General features: G+C 36.3%; 1 protein-coding gene across 2 annotated transcripts in view; it reads left to right on the forward strand.

Moving 5' to 3' along the window:
• The window catches only part of EDIL3 (EGF like repeats and discoidin domains 3), a 431,167-nt gene that overhangs the window by 304,931 nt on the left and 104,989 nt on the right, over positions 1 to 21,247 (forward strand). For both annotated transcript variants that reach the window (XM_032627364.1, XM_032627365.1), the window contains 2 exons: positions 529 to 673; positions 5,269 to 5,453. In XM_032627364.1, coding sequence (XP_032483255.1) covers positions 529 to 673; positions 5,269 to 5,453 — 330 coding nt within the window. The remainder of the gene's footprint in view (positions 1 to 528; positions 674 to 5,268; positions 5,454 to 21,247) is intronic.

Consider the following 21,247-nt stretch of genomic DNA (forward strand, 5'->3'; position numbering starts at 1 on the left):
AAACTGAGTGATCAGGAAGCAATAGTGAAGACTGGTTCCTAAAAACAAAATGAAACAAAAAAACTATAATTACTAAGTAGCAAAATGAGCAGACAGACCCCTGTCCCAGATTAAGTTGAAAGATTAAGGTAGTCTGAAGGACTGGCCTTAAATTGAAACGACCATCATAGTAGGGTATAGATTAAGCCATAGGTCACAGTGGTTTACAGCTTTAATGAGGATTCTGTCTATAGGTCTGTTGTCTTTTTTTAGGGAAAAAAGCATTATATTTTATTTATATCAATAGAAGAAAAATAAAATACTAAGGTTGTAGAAAGGTATTAAATATTGAATTTACAGAAAATTATATTTATATCCATTTCTCATGGCAAGGTGCTTTCTAAATGCTCCAGACCCCTAGATTATTTAATCCAATCTTTGAGAGATTACGTTGTGTATGTAGGATATAGGGTCAATATATGAAAATAGTTTTTTAAAAAAAGCTGTTGCAATTAATAATTTTAAACTCTATGTTATCTCTTTTCATAGGTGTTCCGTGGAAATGTTGATAACAACACACCCTATGCTAACTCTTTCACGCCCCCCATAAAAGCTCAGTATGTGAGACTCTATCCCCAAGTTTGTCGAAGACACTGCACTTTGAGAATGGAGCTTCTTGGATGTGAACTGTCAGGTGAGTCTCATATTATGTATTTCTGTACTCTCTTTAAAGGAAAAAAAGTATATTTGTATGTAGTGTGTTACGAACTTGCAATTTTTCAGCACTCGTAGATGTTCATTTCTGCTACAAAATGTCTAGGGCTTGGTTCAATGAGAAAGAGAGAGAGAGGAGGATAAACAAGTTCTAAAACACGCTACAGAATAGAATTAATGTAGAAGGGGCAATGTATTTCTTTGAGTGGTCAAAGAAAGTACAACAAATTTTCACTGGAAACTTTTGTCAAATATAAATGTGCCTTCTTGATTTTAATAGTAACTATGATTCACGTTTTATGACAAAATTTCAGTAAAAACTGGAATCTGCCTGACTTCATAAATTGCAGTTACATTTAGGCTATATGGCATAGAAAAGTAAGCTTTATCTTTGTACATCTACCATAAGAATTTAGTTTTGTCTTTTTTCTTTTAGGTTTTATGAAACATGTAAATTTATCATTGCTTCCAAGAGACAATACTTTACAACCAAGATTGCTACTATAAATTCATTCTTAGATCATTCTTATCTAACAACCTGCTTATTGTACGAACAGTGGTTTTCAAACACAAAGATAATCTATCAAGGGATTCAGATTTAAATAATCCTTGTCTTCCAGGAGCATCAGGACTAGATATAAAGATGAAGACTTTATGAGTGGATCTCACAGTCATTCACTTTCAATCTAGCTAGATTCTGAACTAAACAGAAAATCTGTCTAGGCATTTCACTGTGCTATATTTTTGGTGGTGGTTCTTATATTTCTATCATCAACATTTACAAACTATCTTTGCCACTTTGGCCTGAGATTTTGTTCAAACCACTGTGTTTTTAAGAAAACTAAAAATTCATGTGTGCCCCACTTTTTAGTGTAACCTCCAAGTACGAGAGACTTTTGTCATACTTAGAGAAGTGCCGTTTAGTTAAAAATAGGACACATCCCTGAAAAGAGACAACTGAGAACTTTTTATTCATTTCAAAATGTTGCATATAGGTTAAAACGCACACTTTATCTATTTCCCTTCTTGGGTTTATTTGTGATGTTAAGAAAGGGAATGATTTTCAGGGACACAGAAGTTACTATTAAAAAACAACCAAACTTTAAATGAACCCATTACATTCAAAGGAGTTAGAGACATTTGGGCAGATGAGTGAATCTATTGATATTTTAAGAATCATATTTTCATATTATATATGGGTGTCTTTTATGAAGCAATCAACATACAGTTTTAGTACCATTAATTATTGTAATGGGGATGTTTTCCTTATTTTGGTAATTTGAACTGGCTTATTGACTACCAGTAAATCTCAGCAGAATTATTGCCGCACGGTGTTTATATTGCATGTCACTATATCACCACAGGCCAGTGTCATCCGTAAGTCATTCATCATAAAGCAATCAAGGGAAGCCACAGCATGATGAAGTTTGCTGTTAAGTCCCATGCTTTTTAGTTGCTACAACATCGCCTTCCCCAATTTTTCAGTCCTTTGATTCATGAGGGCCAATCTCTCAGACATGGCACAGTTACACCCCTAAGATATGAATATGTTTTACTTTCAAGTTTGACAAGAGGTTACACCTGACCCTTTACGGATTTTTGTTTTCAAAAAGAAGCCACACCTCATCTCCCAACCCCACAAAATGATTTTGAAAGTATATGCAGAGAATAATATCTCTTAATGAATGCTTCTGAAAAAATAAATAAATAAAAATTTAAAAAATAGTGGGACTTCCCTGGCGGTCCAGTGGTTAAGACTCTGCGCTCCCGATGCAGGGGGCACGGGTTTGATCCCTGGTCGGGGAACTAAGATCCCACATGCCCTGTGGTGTGGCCAAAAAAATTTAAATAAAAATTTAAAGCTAGGGCACCACCTCACTTTAGAAATAATCAATTTTGTTGTTAATACCTCATTTTGTTCAGGTGCCCTCCATGTTGGTAAAAGAGTTAATTTATACATATAAAATCATATGGATGAGAAGGGAAATTGGCGGTTTGAGGCAAATTGATAGAGAGGTTAGCTATAACACTTGGAAATAAACATTAGTAGAATGTACCAAACTGTTTGCCACAATCCAGTACAACGCTGTAAAGCCCAAGGCTGCCTTATTGTATTCAATAAACTGTTATAAGAGCTCTCAGCCTGCCTAGAAGATTGCAGTTAATCTTTTTCCAGATACTTACAAAGAAAATTCCCCTAAATTCTCAAAAGAAATATGATTTAAGATGTTTAGAATGAAATGGATCATGACCGTAATTAGTAGAAGAATAGTCATTCATTCATTCTTTGAACAAATTATTCAGCACTTCCCTGGGCTGAGTACTAGACAGCAGAGTGGGTAATGAAATGAATTCTATAACTAAGCAGAAATGGTCAAAGTAAAGGTATGCTTTTTCTATCCAATACTTCACAAACTATGTTACATCTCAGAAAGGAGAAAAGCAACTTTGTGTCTCTTTCCTTTGTGTCTCTTCTGCAAGCCAAGCAATTGTACGAAGATTCCAGTGTCAAGGTGGGGGACTGCTGGTGATAACAGAAGAAAAACTGAGAAATCCATAATACAGACAATGCACGTTACCTTAGAACTGCTTGAAGATAAAGAGCATGCTATTAAGACTTTAGAACTTTCTAAAATCTTTGAGATTTTTGTCATGAAATTTTTCTTTTTCAGAATTTGTATTGAGGATTCAGAACTACTTATATCATGGAACTTGGGGTATAGGTCTCCTATGCCTGCAACTCAACAAAACTTGAGCTAAGACATCCAATTGGCTAGCCCTCTCTGTCAGTCTCTGTCATGTTTGCATAGGATAGGAATTTCCTAGAAGGTGGAGGTGAAGGCAAATATGGAGGAGCCTCAAGAAGGAAGATTTGATCTAGATGGACTAGGACAGAAAGCAAGGAATTGTAATTAAGAATTATATTTATCAGTGAAAAGTTCTAAACTACCTCTCTTAGAGCCTGGACTGAAAATGGTCTAGTTTCAGAAATTGTAGCCAATCATAGGATATTCTTTAATACTCACTGGTATGCTGATTTGGGGACTTAATACTGTCATCTGTTGGAATAAGATTTATGGAGATAATAAAAATAGCTAACGTTTACTGAATGCTAGCTATATGCCAACACTGTTTCTAAATACTTTATCAACTAATTTCTTAGAAGACTTTTTTAGTATAATTTTGATTATCATCACCATTTTATAGATGAGAAGACTGAGGCACAAAGCGGTTAAATAACGAGTACAAGGCCACACAGCTAGTATGTAGGGCATTAGCAGAGTATGAGGAGATGACATTGATCAGAGAAGTCTCCTATTTTATCTTGGCTTTCTTGATGATCAAACTTACCTATGTGTTCCTTGGCCAAAAGGTAAAATTTTACATATGGAAGACTCAGCCTCTTGCTAATATGATAATAGAATCATACTTTCCATTACAAGCTTTGTGAATGTAATTTTGTCACAATTGCAATTCAACATTGGGAAATAATGTATATAGGTACATACATACATTCAAGATTTTTCAAGGACAGACAAACCCAAATTTTGTATCATGTCAAACCTGAAAATATATGTGGCAGATTTGAAAATCTTCAAAAAATATCCAATACTAGAGGTTATGGAGTATGATTAAAACATAAGAATGTATGAAAAGTCTTGTCCAGTAATGGTTTTGCTAGAATTAGCTTATTTTTTTTCCTGTTATCTGTTAGTTTAAATTCTACACTAGCACAATGTGAGGTATATGGTATATGTTGAATAAATATTAGTTTCCTATCTTCCAGAAGAAGCCATGTTGGTATTATAAGAATCAGTGAGGGCTTCCCTGGTGGCGCAGTGGTTGAGAGTCCGCCTGCCGATGCAGGGGACGCGGGTTCGTGCCCCGGTCTGGGAGGTTCCCACATGCCGCGGAGCGGCTGGGCCCGTGAGCCATGGCCGCTGAGCCTGCGCGTCTGGAGCCTGTGCTCCGCAACGGGAGAGGCCACAGCGGTGAGAGGCCCGCGTACCGCAAAAAAAAAAAAAAAAAAAAAAGAATCAGTGATAATGATTAACAGGTTTCTTGGAAAACAAATGCTGTCCAGTTTAGGGTATACCATTGGAGCAGTTTGTGAAAATGACTTTGTACTGAGGGAATTTTCATTTTCAGTATTATGAAAACAAATAAAACCAGATATCCTTTCTGAGAAAATGTTCCATTTTTAAAGACAAAATGAAACTGTTGAAAACCGGGAAACCGTCATGAGGTTATCAGTAATAAGACAGGAGAGAGCATTCCAGCATTGCTTTCATTTTGCAAAATCATCTATCACAGAAAAGTAGTTTGAATTGTCTGTCTTGTTTTCAATTTTTCCAAAATATATTCAGACAAAATAGCTTGAATTGGTTATCTTGTTTTTCGATTTTGTTCCCGATTTATTTCTGATTATAGCCTTTTTTTGAATTTAGATGCTCTCTCTTTGGGGGAATGAATAGCATTATGCTTAATCTTCTCTTGCCTCTCCAAAATGAATGCAGAAAACTTCCCAGCATGATAAATTATTTTTCTCATAGAGCCCTTCTCATTTTCTTCCAGGCTGTTCTGAGCCTCTGGGGATGAAATCAGGACATATACAGGACTATCAGATCACTGCTTCCAGCGTCTTTAGAACTCTCAATATGGACATGTTCACTTGGGAACCAAGGAAAGCTCGGCTGGACAAGCAGGGCAAAGTGAATGCCTGGACCTCCGGCCACAATGACCAGTCACAATGGTTACAGGTAATATTTTCTAAAAATGTCTCACTATCCACTTCTCCTCTTCCTTAGAAGATTTCCTGCTGGTTAGATAAATATCAGAGTCATTATCTTCATACTAGTTTAAATGCGCCTTCCTCTGTGGCTTAACTAAATGGGTAAAACAAAAATTCCTTATGAATCCGTTTTCATGTTCTATTTTTACTCTGATGTTGATTTATAGATGCTACTGTCAGACTGATGCAGCAGGGTGGACCAAATCACACTACGTATAGGTCAATTTGATTGATTATGAGAGGATTTGCATTTTAACTCTTATCTGTTCTAATGCTTTGTGTCAATATTGGTTTGAAAGCATCACAGCAGGAATCCAAACCGCCTTGAAATCATGCCACTGACCAGCAGATTGTTCCCATAGAATCATGACTCATGACTTATTAGCTTTTTATCTGTGGTTGCTAAGCAATGGAGCAATTTGATTACATTCTCATAAGAAAGCTTGCTTGAAGAAGGAAAGCATAGACATTGCGGTCTGTTTACCATTGCAAATGAGGTAAGATTATAGTCAGTGCTTCTTAAAATAACCTTCCTGAAGCGCACTTATTTGTGGAGTACTTTTAAGTATGACTTTTAAGTATGAACAAATTTGTTAATAATGTCTTCTGTAGCAAAGAAAAGTAAGACAGCTTAATTCTATAATGAGGTCATTTTATTTGAAAGATGTGTTCTCCTCTTATTGATTTTTATGCTGCATGTATGAGTTTCAAAACTGTGGTAATTCATTGTATTTCTGGAAATCATGAAAACAATTACAATAGCAAACGTCACCCCTCATCAAACCAGATTTGCCACATGTAAAACTGTTCTTACCAAGTCACCTGAAATTTCCAATAGTCTCTTCTTTCTTGACCCTAGTTTTCCCTATTCTTACAGAAATATTCACTTTTTTTCTTTACTGTCCCCTGGCATTCTACCTGGATCTTTATTGATCTGAAGCTTTATTTAGTTCTTTCATTACCATACATAATGGTTAATTATGTCTTTCTCCTTTTACTGTTCTGTGAACTTTTTGAAGGTAGGCTTTATACACACACACACACACACACACACACACACACATATATATATATATGTAATACAGGACATATTTCTCATCCCAGAACCCAGCCTCATGTCCTTGCCTATATGTAGCAGTACTACTAAATTAAATCATTCATTTTTTTTTTTTTTTTTTTTTTTTTGCGATACGCGGGCCTCTCACTGCTATGGCCTCTCCCGTTGCGGAGCACAGGCTCCAGAAGCGCAGGCTCAGCAGCCATGGCTCACGGACCCAGCCGCTCCGCGGCATGTGGGATCTTCCCAGACCGGGGCACGAACCCGTGTCCCCTGCATCGGCAGGCGGACTCTCAACCACTGCGCCACCAGGGAAGCCCTAAATCATTCATTTGACAAATGTTTGTGATACACCTCTGAAGCATCACATACCATGATAAATAGCGATGGCACATGAGTGAGCAACACACTATTCTTGCTCCTAAGACACTACCTGTTTCGTAAACCATTCCTTTTATTTGGTTTGCAGGACACCACACTTTGTTTTTCTTCATCCTTCTAGCCGCTGCTTCCCACTGTCCTCCAGGCCACCCTTCCTCTGCCTGTTATCTTCCTGACAACCTCATTTTCACCAACTCCACACACTCACATTAGCCAATTTAGTGAGTACTATTTATTTCAACTACTGAAAAAAGGATTCAACTTCTCTAAAATTCTTTCTCTTCTCACCATCCCCACTGCCACTTCCAGCATCTGGTCTGCCACCCTCTTTCACCTTGGTTTTTGCAGACGCCTCCTAACCAGCCTTCTGGTTTCTGGTCTGACTCTCTAAAAACCTGTTTCCCAAATTGTAACCTGTGTGATTTTTTTTTTTTCCCTAAAATGTAGATGTGATTCTTTTACTCCTTTATTTAAACCCTTCAGTTGTTCCCCATCAGCCTCAGAATCAAGTGCAGCTTCCTTAAGATAGCCTCAAAATCTTGGCGTGATTTGGCCTCAATTCACCTCTTACACACTTCTAAATTTGCTTCAGTTTCTCAAACCATACATTACCTCTCTCTTCCCCTTCCGTTATAAATGTGCTCTTCCTAGAGGAAAAGAATGGAGAGAGCACCTCTGCCCAGAGCATCCCCAACCTTCTGTTGGTTAAATCCTTCAACTATAGTTTAGATGCACTTGCCTCTGGGAAGGATTTGCTGCCAGCTCCATCCCACACTAAATCTGCCTTAAGTTCTCTTCTGGATACTACTGTGTCCCCTGTAATTCTCTCACTGTCACATTATCACACTCTATTGGAAGTTGTGTCTTCATGCTACGTTATTTGCTCCAGAAGGGATGGAACCACATTTGCCTTTTTCTACTTTCTCAGTCTGTTGTCCAGTACCTAACTAAATACCTGTCACAATACCTGACATGTGGTAGGCATTCAATAAGTACTGTTTTTGTTTTACTGAAGTATAGTTGATTTACAATATTGTGCTAGGTTCATGTCTACAGCACAGTGAACATATATATATATATTCTTTTTCAGATTATTTTCCCTTATAGGTTATTATAAAGTAATGAATATAGTTCCCTGTGCTATATAGTATGTCCTTGTTGGTTATCTATTTTATATATAGTAGCGTGTATATATTAATTCCAACCTCCTAATTTATCCCTCCCCCATCCCTTTCCTCTTTGGTAACCACAGGTTTGTTTTCTATGTCTGTGGGTCTATTTCTGTTTTGTAAATAAGTTCATTTGTATCTTTGTCTCTGTTCTAGATTCCATATATAAACGACATCATATGATATTTGTCTTTCTGTGTCTGGCTTACTTCACTTAATATGATAACCTCTATGTCCATACATGTTGCTGCAAATAGCATTACTTCATGCTTTATGGCTATTTTCCATTGTATGTATGTACCACATCTTGTTTATCCATTCATCTGACGATAGACATTTAGGTTGTTTCCATATCTTGGCTATTGTAAATAGTGCTGCAGTGAACATTGTGGTGCATGTATCTTTTCGAATTATAGTTTTCTCCAGATATATGCCCAGGAGTAGGATTGCAGGATCATAGGATAACTGTCAGTTTAGTTTTTTAGGGTACCTCCATACTGTTTTCCATAGTGGCTGTACCAATTTACATTCCCACAATAAGTACCGTTGAATGAAAGAATGAGTGAATCGATCAAAGTACTATTCAATTTAGTGATTTGGGCCTAAAATGCATATAATTTCCTCCCCAATTTAAGAGATCAACTGCTAATATCCTCAAAATTTTAAGTAATATTTGAAAAAGAAATCTAAAATTTCATATTAAAGGTCTGGCCTTTTTAATAAAGGAACTAAATTTTCATAATTGATAGGCTTTATGAACTTTTCAAGTTCTTAATTAGAAGAAACCAGGGAAAATATCCTTTCCGTTTGTTAGACTTGAATGGTGAAGTTAAACTTGTTCTTTGTTGCTGTATAATATTTTTAGAATTGAAAACATTTCAGTCATATCTCAGATTAGCTGGGTGTGGCTAACATTATTTGTGAATCATAATGCCATGTGGAATAAGACAAAATATTTTACACCCCATAAGTAACTCAGACAGGCTGGTAGACTCTAGAAATACCCACATAACGGTATTGCCAATGGCAAATTTCTTTAGAAAGATCAAAATAAAACAAGTATTTTTACATGAATCAGGGTGTAATGTTCAATGCAAACCTTCATCCATCACTTTTTTTTTTTCTAATTTATTTATTTTTGGCTGTGTTGGGCCTTCATTTCTGTGCGAGGGCTTTCTCTAGTTGTGGCGGGTGGGGGCCACTCTTCATGGCGGTGCACGGGTCACTCACTATCACGGCCTCTCTTGTTGTGGAGCACAGGCTCCAGACGTGCAGGCTCAGTAGTTGTGGCTCACGGGCCTAGTTGCTCCACGGCATGTGGGATCTTCCCAGACCAGGGCTCGAACCCGTGTCCCCTGCATCGGCAGGCGGACTCTCAACCACTGTGCCACCAGGGAAGGCTCCATCACTTTTTTTTTTTTTTCTTTTTGCGGTACACGGGCCTCTCACTGTTGTGGCGTCTCCCGTTGCGGAGCACAGGCTCCGGACGCGCAGGCTAAGCGGCCATGGCTCACGGGCCCAGCCGCTCTGCGGCATGTGGGATCCTCCCGGACCGGGGCACGAACCTGTGTTCCCTGCATTGGCAGGTGGACTCTCAACCACTGTGCCACCAGGGAAGCCCCCCCCATCACTTTTTTTAAGATGACTTTTCATCTGTCTTCTTAGTCACTTGCATGCTGAAATTGATTCATTCTGTTGGTGACAGATTTTCTGTCAATTCAAGGACCAGTTGTTCGTAGTATATGTCTATTTTTTGTTGTGTCAAAACATATTCAGAATCTCCAAGGCAAGGTGAATTGACATCTTTATTTATTTGCATTTTTTCGTTTTTGACATCATGCAAGAAAATGCTCCAGAATTGACAGTTTTTAGTGTTTTCTCCTCAAGAGAGTAGAATCTGTTCAACTGTACATTGTTACACTTGTTAGTATCTTTGTTGAAAATAAGATTAATATTTTCATAGATAATTTATAGGGTGATTTCTTTTTAATTTTTGGTATAGAATCAATTTTTATCCTTATTTAAGCCTTCTGAACTTATAAATTTTGGCTGTGATCTTAACTAAAATGCATCAGTTCTGAGAAATAGCATGGCTGCCATTTAAATCCTTTTTCTTCCTTATCGGTCTCCTACTAATTATTTTTTAAGAAATTTCTTTTATATGGGCTTCCCTGGTGGCGCAGTGGTTGAGAGTCCGCCTGCCGATGCAGGGGACACGGGTTCGTGCCCCAGTCCGGGAAGATCCCACATGCCGCGGAGCTGCTGGGCCCCGTGAGCCATGGCCGCTGATCCTGCGCGTCTGGAGCCTGTGCCCCGCAACGGGAGAGGCCACGGCAGTGAGAGGCCTGCGTACCTCAAAAAAAAAAAAAAAAAAAAAAAAAAAGAAATTTCTTTTATATGCAACTATACACGTAACTCTTTAATAATGAGAATTTTATTTCAGTTTGATAGTTTTTTCCAAAACCCGATCATATAGTATCTGGAAATACGATTGTTGAAAATGAAACCAAAAAAAAAAAATCCTTTACCCAATTGTGATATATTTTAAGGAATCTTTATGCATTCTTTTAAGGAATTCTTATGTATTCAAATATCACTTTAACATTTTATTCTTATTATTCCTCTAATGTTTCTTCCACTCTCTTCTCTAAGGTCAAAATCTCAGAAGTTTCTTAAGGAAATGTTCTTGTGAGTTTTTTTAGGAGTAATCTTAACCTAACTGATTAGTTTCCTTGAGCTATTGTTAATCATGAAATCATTATGCTATTCCTATATGAAGATGGCAAAAATGTGTTAAGTCCACAGGCATTCGTAAGTGAGAGGCATTTCTCAGACCTCTGAAAAACTGTTGTTCCATCACTTGATATGTTTGATGGTCTCTTAAACTTTGAGCAAGAAGTTCTATCAATGTGTTTTCCAAAAGCCTACAAAGGTTAAATTGTAGTTCCTGCCTTTTAAGAAGTCTTACCTACACCTAAGTTGAAACGTAATAAGGCAGTCATTCCTAACTCAGAGTTGCACATTCCTAACACATGGTTGGACTAGATTTTAAACCCTGTTATAAAATTAGTGACATTTAATTTACAGAGATCTTTTAGAAGCAAACTATTATTATCTCCTGTGGTTAGTTTCTAAACAAAAACCCAGAAATTTTGTTGGGTTTTAAGGTGGATTAAATAAAACAAATGACAGAACCGAGGAAGCACATAGTGGGTACCCAGCAACAAGTAGTTCCCTTCTTTCTGTTTCTGGTGGCTTCTGAAAACTCAGGAGAGCATCATCTGACACCACCAATTATGACCAAGAATGAAGATATGCATACATATTTTTGCTTCTTCCAAAAGGAAATTACCAATAAAACTATGAAATATAAAGTAATATATCATTAGATCAGTTGCATACTGTGAGCAATGTTGACAGATTACATAAATTTGCATTGGCAAACAAAAATTTTAAATATTTTTACCTAGGCAGCATCAGTTGTTTTTCAGATTCTTTACCTGAGAGTAATAATAATATTATTAATAATTTAAAATGAACATTATGTCATTTGGCAATCATGAAATCATGTTCTTCTTAGAATGTCTGTGTGCTTTTAATGTTCATTTTCAGGGCCTTTGCAACAGATTGAGTAAATGCCTTTTTATTTATGCTCAGATTATACAAACTGATTAAAATTCAGCATGAGGTTGAGATGTTTAGTGACATTCTATCAGGAGTAGGGACATTACTGATGATAATCTTATAAATTGTGAAGAAATATTGTGCTACAGTAGATGCATCTAAACAAAGAACACTCTACGAATTAACTTGGATTGATTAAAAACTTGTTTTAAATAAGACATCATAAATTCTCTTATAGTGAATACACTGTGTATGTACTTATTGCCCTATTTATTGGTGGTGACTATATAAAATGGATAATTCATCATCCATAATTGAATCTATGAAAATTTTTTTCAGATTTCATAAAGGGTAGCATAATATAAATGACTAATAGGATGAAAAATGTCAGAGTGTCACTTAGGAAATGACCTTTTGGTCTATTTCATGGGACATTTGCTAATTTAAGGTAGTCTGCATAGTATTTCAACCAAATTAGTAGAATTAATAGAGTTGTTAGACTGCACATTTTAATGCTGACCTTTGTCAAAATTGCAGCTAACCCTACACAGCTTCATTTCAGTACTAATTTTGTGGAAATGTGTAAGGAGGCAATTGAATTTAGGTTTTCAAATTAAATAAGCCTTGTTTAATTTAGTCCATTTCAGATTTTTAAAAGGGAGTATTCTAGCCATAAATTTTATAACTTCTTTAAAACCATTAACTTCCCTTGCTCTCTGGACAATTTATTTACAGAAGTGTTAAAGGAAAGGTTTTTGAGGATCAAGGGACCTCTAAGCCACTGGGAAACATTTGGCAATATGAAGGAATATTCTGATTTCCAATTCACTATTTCAGTCTTTCATATCTAGTAAACAGTAAGCCTGCACAAAGGTTTCAGTTATAAAGCAGATCTACAAGAGATCAAATAATGAAACAATTTATGCAGGATTGTAAAACATCTTCCATCTTTCGTAAGTGGTAATATATTTTGGAGTGTATGAAATGCATCAAAGGAGGTCTATACTTTGCTTGGATTATGAATTCATCTTTAAATTTTTTTATAATTTTATAATATCAAAGGAAATCTCCATGATCCATTAGGAAAAAAACTTTTAATGAGCAAAACACAATTGAGTAGGATACTTATACAGAAAATACTTAGAGAGCAAAGAAAAGTGCCATAAACATCAGTGTAGCTGTACTGAGGGCATAGTTCGAACTCCAAAAATCTGGTTTTGAAGGCTGACAAATCACAGCAATACTCTGGGATCAGTTTTGCTCTTTTTCTAAAATGTAGCCATTACAAAAAAAGATAACCTCTCAGGCAACCTTCCCTTTTAAAAAACTCTCACACCACTAAGATTCTAGTATCTAAATGATGATTGGCCAAATCCAAAGTAGTCAGAAAATTACCAAACCTACCAGATAATTTCTGGTGAAGTTAACAACATCGTATAATTTAATTAGTGTTATGGTATAGCCGTATAATCTTAAAATTAACCTTTAAAAAAGTTAACTTTTATATTCTGCATATTATATCTACTCAATACCCAAAAATTTTCCCCTACCTTTCCACCCATTCTCATCTTGAGTCATTTCTTTGTTTTATATCTCTCTTTAAACAGTTGAAAGAAAAGAATTCCCTAAGACGAGGCAATGAGACCTATCAAGCCATTATGAAGTATTAATACATTAGCATTTACATATAGCACATCATGAAAAATACACAAAGCAATAGTTCTGGTGGCAGAGGAAGGAGTAGATCAGATTGAGTGCAGGGTGCAGTTTTGGAAGGCAAGCCCCGATGGTACATGAAAATTGGATGGAAGCTTTGTGGTTCGGAGGTTATTTTAAATGGCTTCATAATTTTTTAATTCAAATAAATATTTTGCAACCCCTCTTATAACAAAATACAATACCACGTGCAAGGAATTGAAAGATAGATTCGGCATTGTGTCCACCTGCAGGTGTGATTACTGATGCCCTAACTGTTATGGATTCAACATTCCAAAAGCAATAAACAGGAAAGTGGGAAGCTGGATGCTTCTACTTAGAAGCCATATTTGAAACCACTGAAAAACTGAACAGCAGGATTTAAGAGAATTGTATGTGCACAGCAGGCCCGTTCGTGTTTTTATGATAATGAAAACTGAATGACTTCTGATTCCTTTGTATGCAAATAAATTTTAATTTGTGGCATATTAGCTATCTTTATAGTAACAAAATATAGTTATAAGAATAGTAATCATTGCCCTCTAAAAATATGAACTGAAAATATGCCAATGAGTAAAATTTAGAGCTTGGGAATACTGTTTCAAGTAAGATGAGCATTTGTGAAGGCTTTCAAATAAAATGGGAATCAGCTTTAATCAGTGATCTCATTTTGTCTTTAAAGCAGCCCTCTCAGTGACTGTTATTTCTGTTTTAGGAGGCTACAGAGAGTCTGAGAGATTTGCTAAAGATTGCACAGCCAGTCAGCAGTACTGGGGGAGCTCAATACACCAGGAAACTCACGCAATGATTTTTACCACAGTATTTTGTAAACCATTTAGTGAGTGAGGGGATTCCTTTTTTCAGGGAATGTTTGTTGGATTAGGAAGCTCTTCCAGGGTCCAGTGCATAGCATATCTCTGGCCATACCTTTCTTGAAGGAGAGCTTCTGGTACCTCTTTGGATCTAGCTTGCCCTCTAAATCTGTGCTTCTACACTGTAAAAATTGTATACCCCTTATGGTGTTAAACATTGAACACACACAAGTTAAATATTTAGAAAATGTAATATCTATTTTTTTGGTTTAAGATAAAACAAATAGGAAATATGATGAAAATTCTAGGTTTCTTCCTACAGCTCGATGGTGTGTCCTTTGTGCACACACCACATTTTCGACAGCGCTTCTTTGCCCAACACCCTTGGTTGTAGTTAAGCTCACCTGGCCTGGTTACTTTGGTTTATACTAGAGATCTTTGTACTTTTTCTTCGAAGCCAGTGGTTCTATGATGAATAGGTCGTTCAGTTTTCATTTACATTTATGAGTAAGGTGTCTTTCATTTGTGAAGTATTTATTTGCCAGCTAATGTTGACATAAAATAAATTTATTTATAGCAAATATTACATTCATTTTCTCTTTCACTATTAAATTAGCATTTCTGTGAGGAAAACATGGCTCAGTGAAATGACTTTTAAGTTTCTTGTGTCTCCATTTTATGCTGCTATTGTATTTCTTTGGCATAGTATGTCTACTGGAAATTGTAGGTCCATCTACCCTTGCCCATTTCCGTATTAGCCTTTGGTTAGAATATTCTCTCATATCCTTTATGATGTGCCTAAGGACATAGCTGCCTACCAATTAATCACTTTCTGGAATTAGTATATATTTTAATCACTTTCTGGAATTAGTATATATTTCAGAGGAAAATAGATATCAATTTCCTTGGCCAGGACAGATTGTGGGTTCAATATCAAGGCCAACCAGAGTTTTGACTTCTTAACTCATGACTTAAGCTCCTTGCCCAGGTCTGTCTAGATATCCAATGCTGCTCCCTCCATTTGGCCTGCCCACTACTCCCTGCGAAACCTGGTGCACATCTGACTGCCCTCTCCTTGTGCCCTCTTCTCATCTGAGCTTTCCTGGGTCCTTGTTCTTTGGTTTATCTCCTCTTTGGTCTTGCATTAGGGCTCCAGCCTACCCTCTGAAGGCTCATTGCCTATTTATCATCGGCTCATTTTCATCTTTGTGGAGTTTCAGCCCTGCCCTGGCTCTCACAGGGCCATAGCTGACCTCAGTCTTAGCTCTCTTAGCTCATGGTCCTGGCATTCAAAATTTGTATTTTTCCAGATGCATCTTTTCTTCACATAGTTCTACCAGCGGAATCCAGTCCCCCTGACTACAGACCCAGAGTTTCTAAAAGGTCCTCTCTTTCTCAGTCTGATTATGAACTGATGAAATTAGGATAATGTATATCACTCTTTCATCCTGAAGATGTGTGTTCTTTAAAACGAATTAGATTCCCTTTCTCCCCCAATGGTCATTTTTATCAGCATTTTTCAAAATGTACCCTGAAAAACAGTTTCTATAAGGTTCTCCACAAAAAAAAAAAAAGATTCTATGCTGAAATGTATTTAGTAAAGTCTATATCCTCTTCTCTGTTCTTACTGATTCAGATGAATATTAACATAGAATGCTTAAGAATCCTATAGGAAAGAGATTTGTTTTATTTGGTGATTTTCAAACTTATTTGGCCACAGAGTGCTTTTTAAAAATAACTACCAAGGGACTTGCCTGGCGGTCCAGTGGTTAAGACTTTGCCTTCCAGTGCTGGGGGTGCAGCTTTGATCCCTGGTCGGGGAGCTAAGATCCCACATGCCTCACAGCCAAAAAACCAAAGCATAAAACAGAAGCAGTATTGTAATAAATTCAATAAAGACTTTAAAAATGGTCCACATCAAAAAATCTTAAAAAAAAATAAGCTATATATTTAAATAAATTAATTAAATAAAAATAACTACCTTAACATCTCCAGAAACCACTTTAGAATATTCTGTATTGATTAATTTGCATTTCTATAGCACTTCGTTGTTTTCAAAAGGCTTTTCTAATAATCTGTATCTTTATAATAATCTGGAGACATATAATTATTTATGTAAAGTGTTCTGTCCTAAAATAGGGAAAAACAATTTATAGAGGTTACATGACTTAATCATGTCAGGATCAGAATTTGACTCAAAATTCCGGTCTCTCTCTTTTCCTTTGAGTGCCATTTTTCACGGCTGTTTGCATCTGACATCATGTAGGAAGAAGTCTAACCCAAAATATGTGTATTTGGAAATATGGTTTTCCAATTCACTTCATTCTTCTATTTTTTGTGGTAGACCTACTCAATATCACAATTTCATCAATTTTCTGTCCATATATGTACAAACCAAGCATTTAAAATTGCCTAAGTGCTTTCAAAGCATTATTTTCATTTCCTCTTCAGAAAGAATGTTGCACATAAGCTAAAGTTAGCCCAGGTGTGCCTGAAGCATAGTCAACCCATGTCATGAATAAAATGGGCTCTGTACATTGACCACTCTAAGCACAGAAAGTAATATGTGAACAGTTTTGCCTCTTAAGAAACAGTTCCTGTAAGCTAATGAGCTTATTAGCTAGAGAAGTTCACAACAGCACACAAATGTTTGTCAACTCAAGTGGTAAAAAAAATTTTCTCCCATTTGTTGAAAAGTGCATCTGATAATTTTCTCTAAAACTGTTTCCCTCTCATTTAAAATGACAGATTTTCATTGGAACTTATCTTTAAATAAACTGTAAAGTTGGCCCTCCTGAAAATGTTCATACCCTTTGGCTTTGTTTCTCTGTGCTCATGGTGTAAAGGTCTCTCTCTTCATTCCAATGATGGAAGCTTTTGTAACTGACATGCATTAAACTTTAATATAGAATTCATATTAGGAGAGTTACTGTTTTACAGTAAAATAGGACACTAAACACATGCAATGGGCATTTTGTAGCATCCATCTGTTGAGCAAAGCAAGCTCAGAACTGTGAACGCATCATTATTTTACAGATACGTTCCTTGCAGGTTTTCCTCACTTAAGAAGTGAGACTGCAGTCTCTTTGAATATGATATCTGTTGCCCCATACATTTTCTCTTCTACGTGCTCAGTGGCTTTTGATAGAGAAAGCTAAAAGCAGATAAAAAGCATTTTATCCAAGGTTATCCGATATGAGAGAAATCAAGAGATATTTACCTATAATAATTATTAATTAGTACCTATTTATATGATATCTGTAGTTTTAAAATTAAAATAAAATTTTGTAGATTGTATTCAAAATTGTATTAATTATCATTGTGGCATTGTATAATGATTATTATTACCATTTTATAGGCAACATAGCTGACAAATCCAAATATGGTTAAGAGGGCTGAAAGTAAATGAATAAAATAAAAGCAAGGATAATTGAATAACTGTCATTCCAGTTAAACTCTGAGTCACCTTTTTCCCTTCTCCCAACATGCTACCAACTATATGAGGCTCAGCTTTTGTTTCTTTCATGCGAAGCACTATGGATTTTAATCCCAAAGCTGTAGGGTTTGATGGTCCTTCATGAGTACCACAGGACCCATCTGTTCTGTTAGGTATATGCCTGGTGATATGGAAGGAGCTGTATATACAAGGTAATGGATCTAAGAGTACTTAGAATGTAACACTAAGTATATATATGTATGTCTCTACACCCACCTCAAAGCTCCGTAATGGGAAATGGGGGAAATTCTAAAAATAAAGCAGCTTTAACGCCCTCACTGGGAAAATGCACACCACCAGCTGCTTGTACCTTTTTGCATGTTGGTGTCAAAGTCATTTTCTCAAAGTGTGGTTTAGAGACCTCCTGCTTCAGAATCAGCTGGCGTGAGCTGGCTGAAAATGTGGATACCCAAATGCCGTTCCCAAAGACTCTGATGTTTTTAGGTCTAGAATGGGCATAGAAATGTACATTTCTGGATATATATTGAGGGATTCTTGCACTGTGTGAAATTGGAGAGAAAGGAATTGGTAATTTATGGCTTGACTGATAAACATATTCATTTAGAGGCTACCATTTTAATGGGACTTGCTTAGATATGTTGAATTGAAAATTATTTGAGTGTGTATCTAACTGCACCTTAGGAGAAGAGTATCAGATACTTCAAATTAAGGAAATGTCATTGTACCAGTAGGCAAAATTCAAACATTTCAGCCTTATATTGATCTGACTTTTATTAAACGAATGAATCCAACAACAAATCTTTAGTTTCTCCTAATTCTATAGGAAATAGGTTGTATTGAGCATACTCACATAGAACCAGATCTAAAATCCAAGAAAGAGGATCTGTGTTGGTTTCTGTATCTCTAGTATCCTCTGGCTATGAAAAGTAGCTGGGTGGGTAGGTAGGTAGGTAGGTAGGTAGATAGATAGATAGATAGATAGATAGAATTAAGGTCTAGTGTATGGAATTATGGAGTTATTATGGAATTATCACAGATTTTTGTTAATTGGTCCTTTGATATGTGTAGTGAAATAACAGATATTCCTAACAATTACTGTGAGATAGTACCAATTTCTGAAGTAACATTTGAAGAGAGTAAAATATGTTCAGTGAAGACAGAGTATTAAGTTTACTGTTTTTGTCTCATAAAGAGGCCTTGTTTAAAGTAGGTGCTTATTGAAAGTCTGTTGAATAATGTTTTCAGAACTTGTTGATGTATGTGCAGTTTATAGAGTTAATTTTAAATTAATTGGTATATTTGATAAGAAAAGGTATTTTGTAATGTTCGGATGGTAAACTCTATAGCAGAACTGTCTGGGTTCAGACCCTTTCTCTGCCACTAACCAGTTGTGGGACTATGGAAGAGTGATTCTACACATTAGTGTCTCAGTCTCATTTTCTAAATAGTAACAGTAGTATCTTATAGGGTTGTGTTAAGGACAAAATGAATTAACATAGTAAAGTGCTTAAAAATTACTATAAAAATGTGTTACTATTATTTTATTAATCAGAACGAATCAGTTACCAGTGAAACTATATATAGCACTTTCTTTAATTTAAGGTTGCCAAATAAAAAATCTAGAATTTTTAGTTAAGAATAAATAATGAATTACTGTTTAATATAAGGGTGTCCCTTATATTAAATATTGCAAGGAACATACTTACACACACAAATATTGCAAGGGACATACTTACACACACACACACACACACACACACACACATGTTGTTAATCTGAAATTAAAATTTAACTGGGCATCCTATATTTTATTTTGCTAAATCCAGCAACCCTATTTTCACACTGTCTAGTTTGCTTTCTTTCCCCTGGAATCTCTAACTTAACTAAGCTATCATGGTGATATAGTGATGATTTAGTCAATAGATAATGGTTTTAATAAATTGCTCACCTATAATTATTTTATACTGTGCCTATATTCCAGATGAATAGATATTAGAAATCTAATAGTTTGTTAACTCCCGGACAAATATGCTTAAATCGTCCTCCACTTCAAAATTATTAATCCCTATTTTGTTCTGGAAAAAAAAAGAAGCTATTCTTTATTCTGACTCTTCTGTGTCTAGTGGATTTATGGGGGTAAGATGAACCCTTTGAGATCCACACATAGAGCAAGGAGATCTATGCTGGAAGTCAGTCTCTTTCAATATAAAGGGACTCAGTATAATATTTTCTATCATGTGAATGTGTTGAAGTTGCCAGGAATGCCCCTAAGTGACTCTCAATGACATTTGGGATATTGTGTCTACGGTTTGTAGAAATTACCACGAGGTGGCGTTTAGGATCCTCAAAGATTCTTGGCTCAGTTGAGTTCATGTTATAAAAAGACACACACAGTCCTTAGGACCTGACCCTTGATCTCCTGAATGACACTGGAGATGGTATCCCTCCCAACCTCCATCATCGGTTTGTTCATCTGAGAAATTTAGTAAATGCCCTTTCCACAGGGCTGTTGGAAGAATGAATTCTCTCGGTATGAAATATATATAGCTCTAGTGGAATTATGGAATTTAAATTATCGTGGATTTTTGTTAATTAGTCCTTTGATTTGTATAGCACAATAATAGATATTGCTAGCAATGACCATGAGATACTAGACGCAGACGTAGAGAACGGACTTGAGGACACAGGGAGGGGGAAGGGTAAGCTGGGACGAAGTGAGAGAGTGGCATGGACGCATATATACTACCAAATGTAAAATAGATAGCTAATGGGAAGCAGCATAGCACAGGGAGATCAGCTCGGTGCTTTGTGACCACCTAGAGGGGTGGGATAGGGAGGGTGGGAGGGAGGCACAAGAGGGAGAGGATATGGAGATATATGTATACATATAGCTGATTCACTTTGTTATACACCAGCAACTAACACAACAATGTAAAGCAATTATACCTCAATAAAGATGTTAAAAAAAACACAAACATAATTCAGGGTTCTTGGAACAGGCTAAGTGCCCTGTGTGAGTTCTCTTCCCTGCCTCTTCTTTAGCATTAAGGCAGAAAATTTAGAGATTAGCAGTAGTGGAACCAATTTTCACCCCAAATCCTGTGGCTATATTATATTTAATCACAAAACAAAGTAAGGAGGAAACATAGGCTACTTTGTGTCTCTAGCTTTCAATTGGATTATTTCATATATTTCAAAAGTTGCCTAGACTTCTGAATTTTTCCACAATAGTTCTACTTAACTATCTGGAAAATGCTATAAAACTCCTCTCCCTCACCCGCCTTGTGAGATTATCCATTGTTTTATCAGCCCATCTTTCCTTCTGGAAAGTTACTCCCTTTGGGAAGCAATGCCAGTCTAACCTGGTATTTGTAATAGGATCTGCCAACAGAGTCATGTATTCACTCACCACAGCTTTCTTCAGGGGAGAGCCCAGAACTTCCTGGTAAAAGGGAAGCATCTTGTTGGAGCTGTCACAGAGAAGGTAAAAACAGAAGTAGGAGACATTTCTTTAAGCTGCCCTTGTAGAGCAAGCACACCATAATTTATGACAAAATGATTATTAGA

Source organism: Phocoena sinus, chromosome 3 (genome assembly GCF_008692025.1).
Source record: "Phocoena sinus isolate mPhoSin1 chromosome 3, mPhoSin1.pri, whole genome shotgun sequence".
Lineage (NCBI taxonomy): Eukaryota > Metazoa > Chordata > Mammalia > Artiodactyla > Phocoenidae > Phocoena > Phocoena sinus.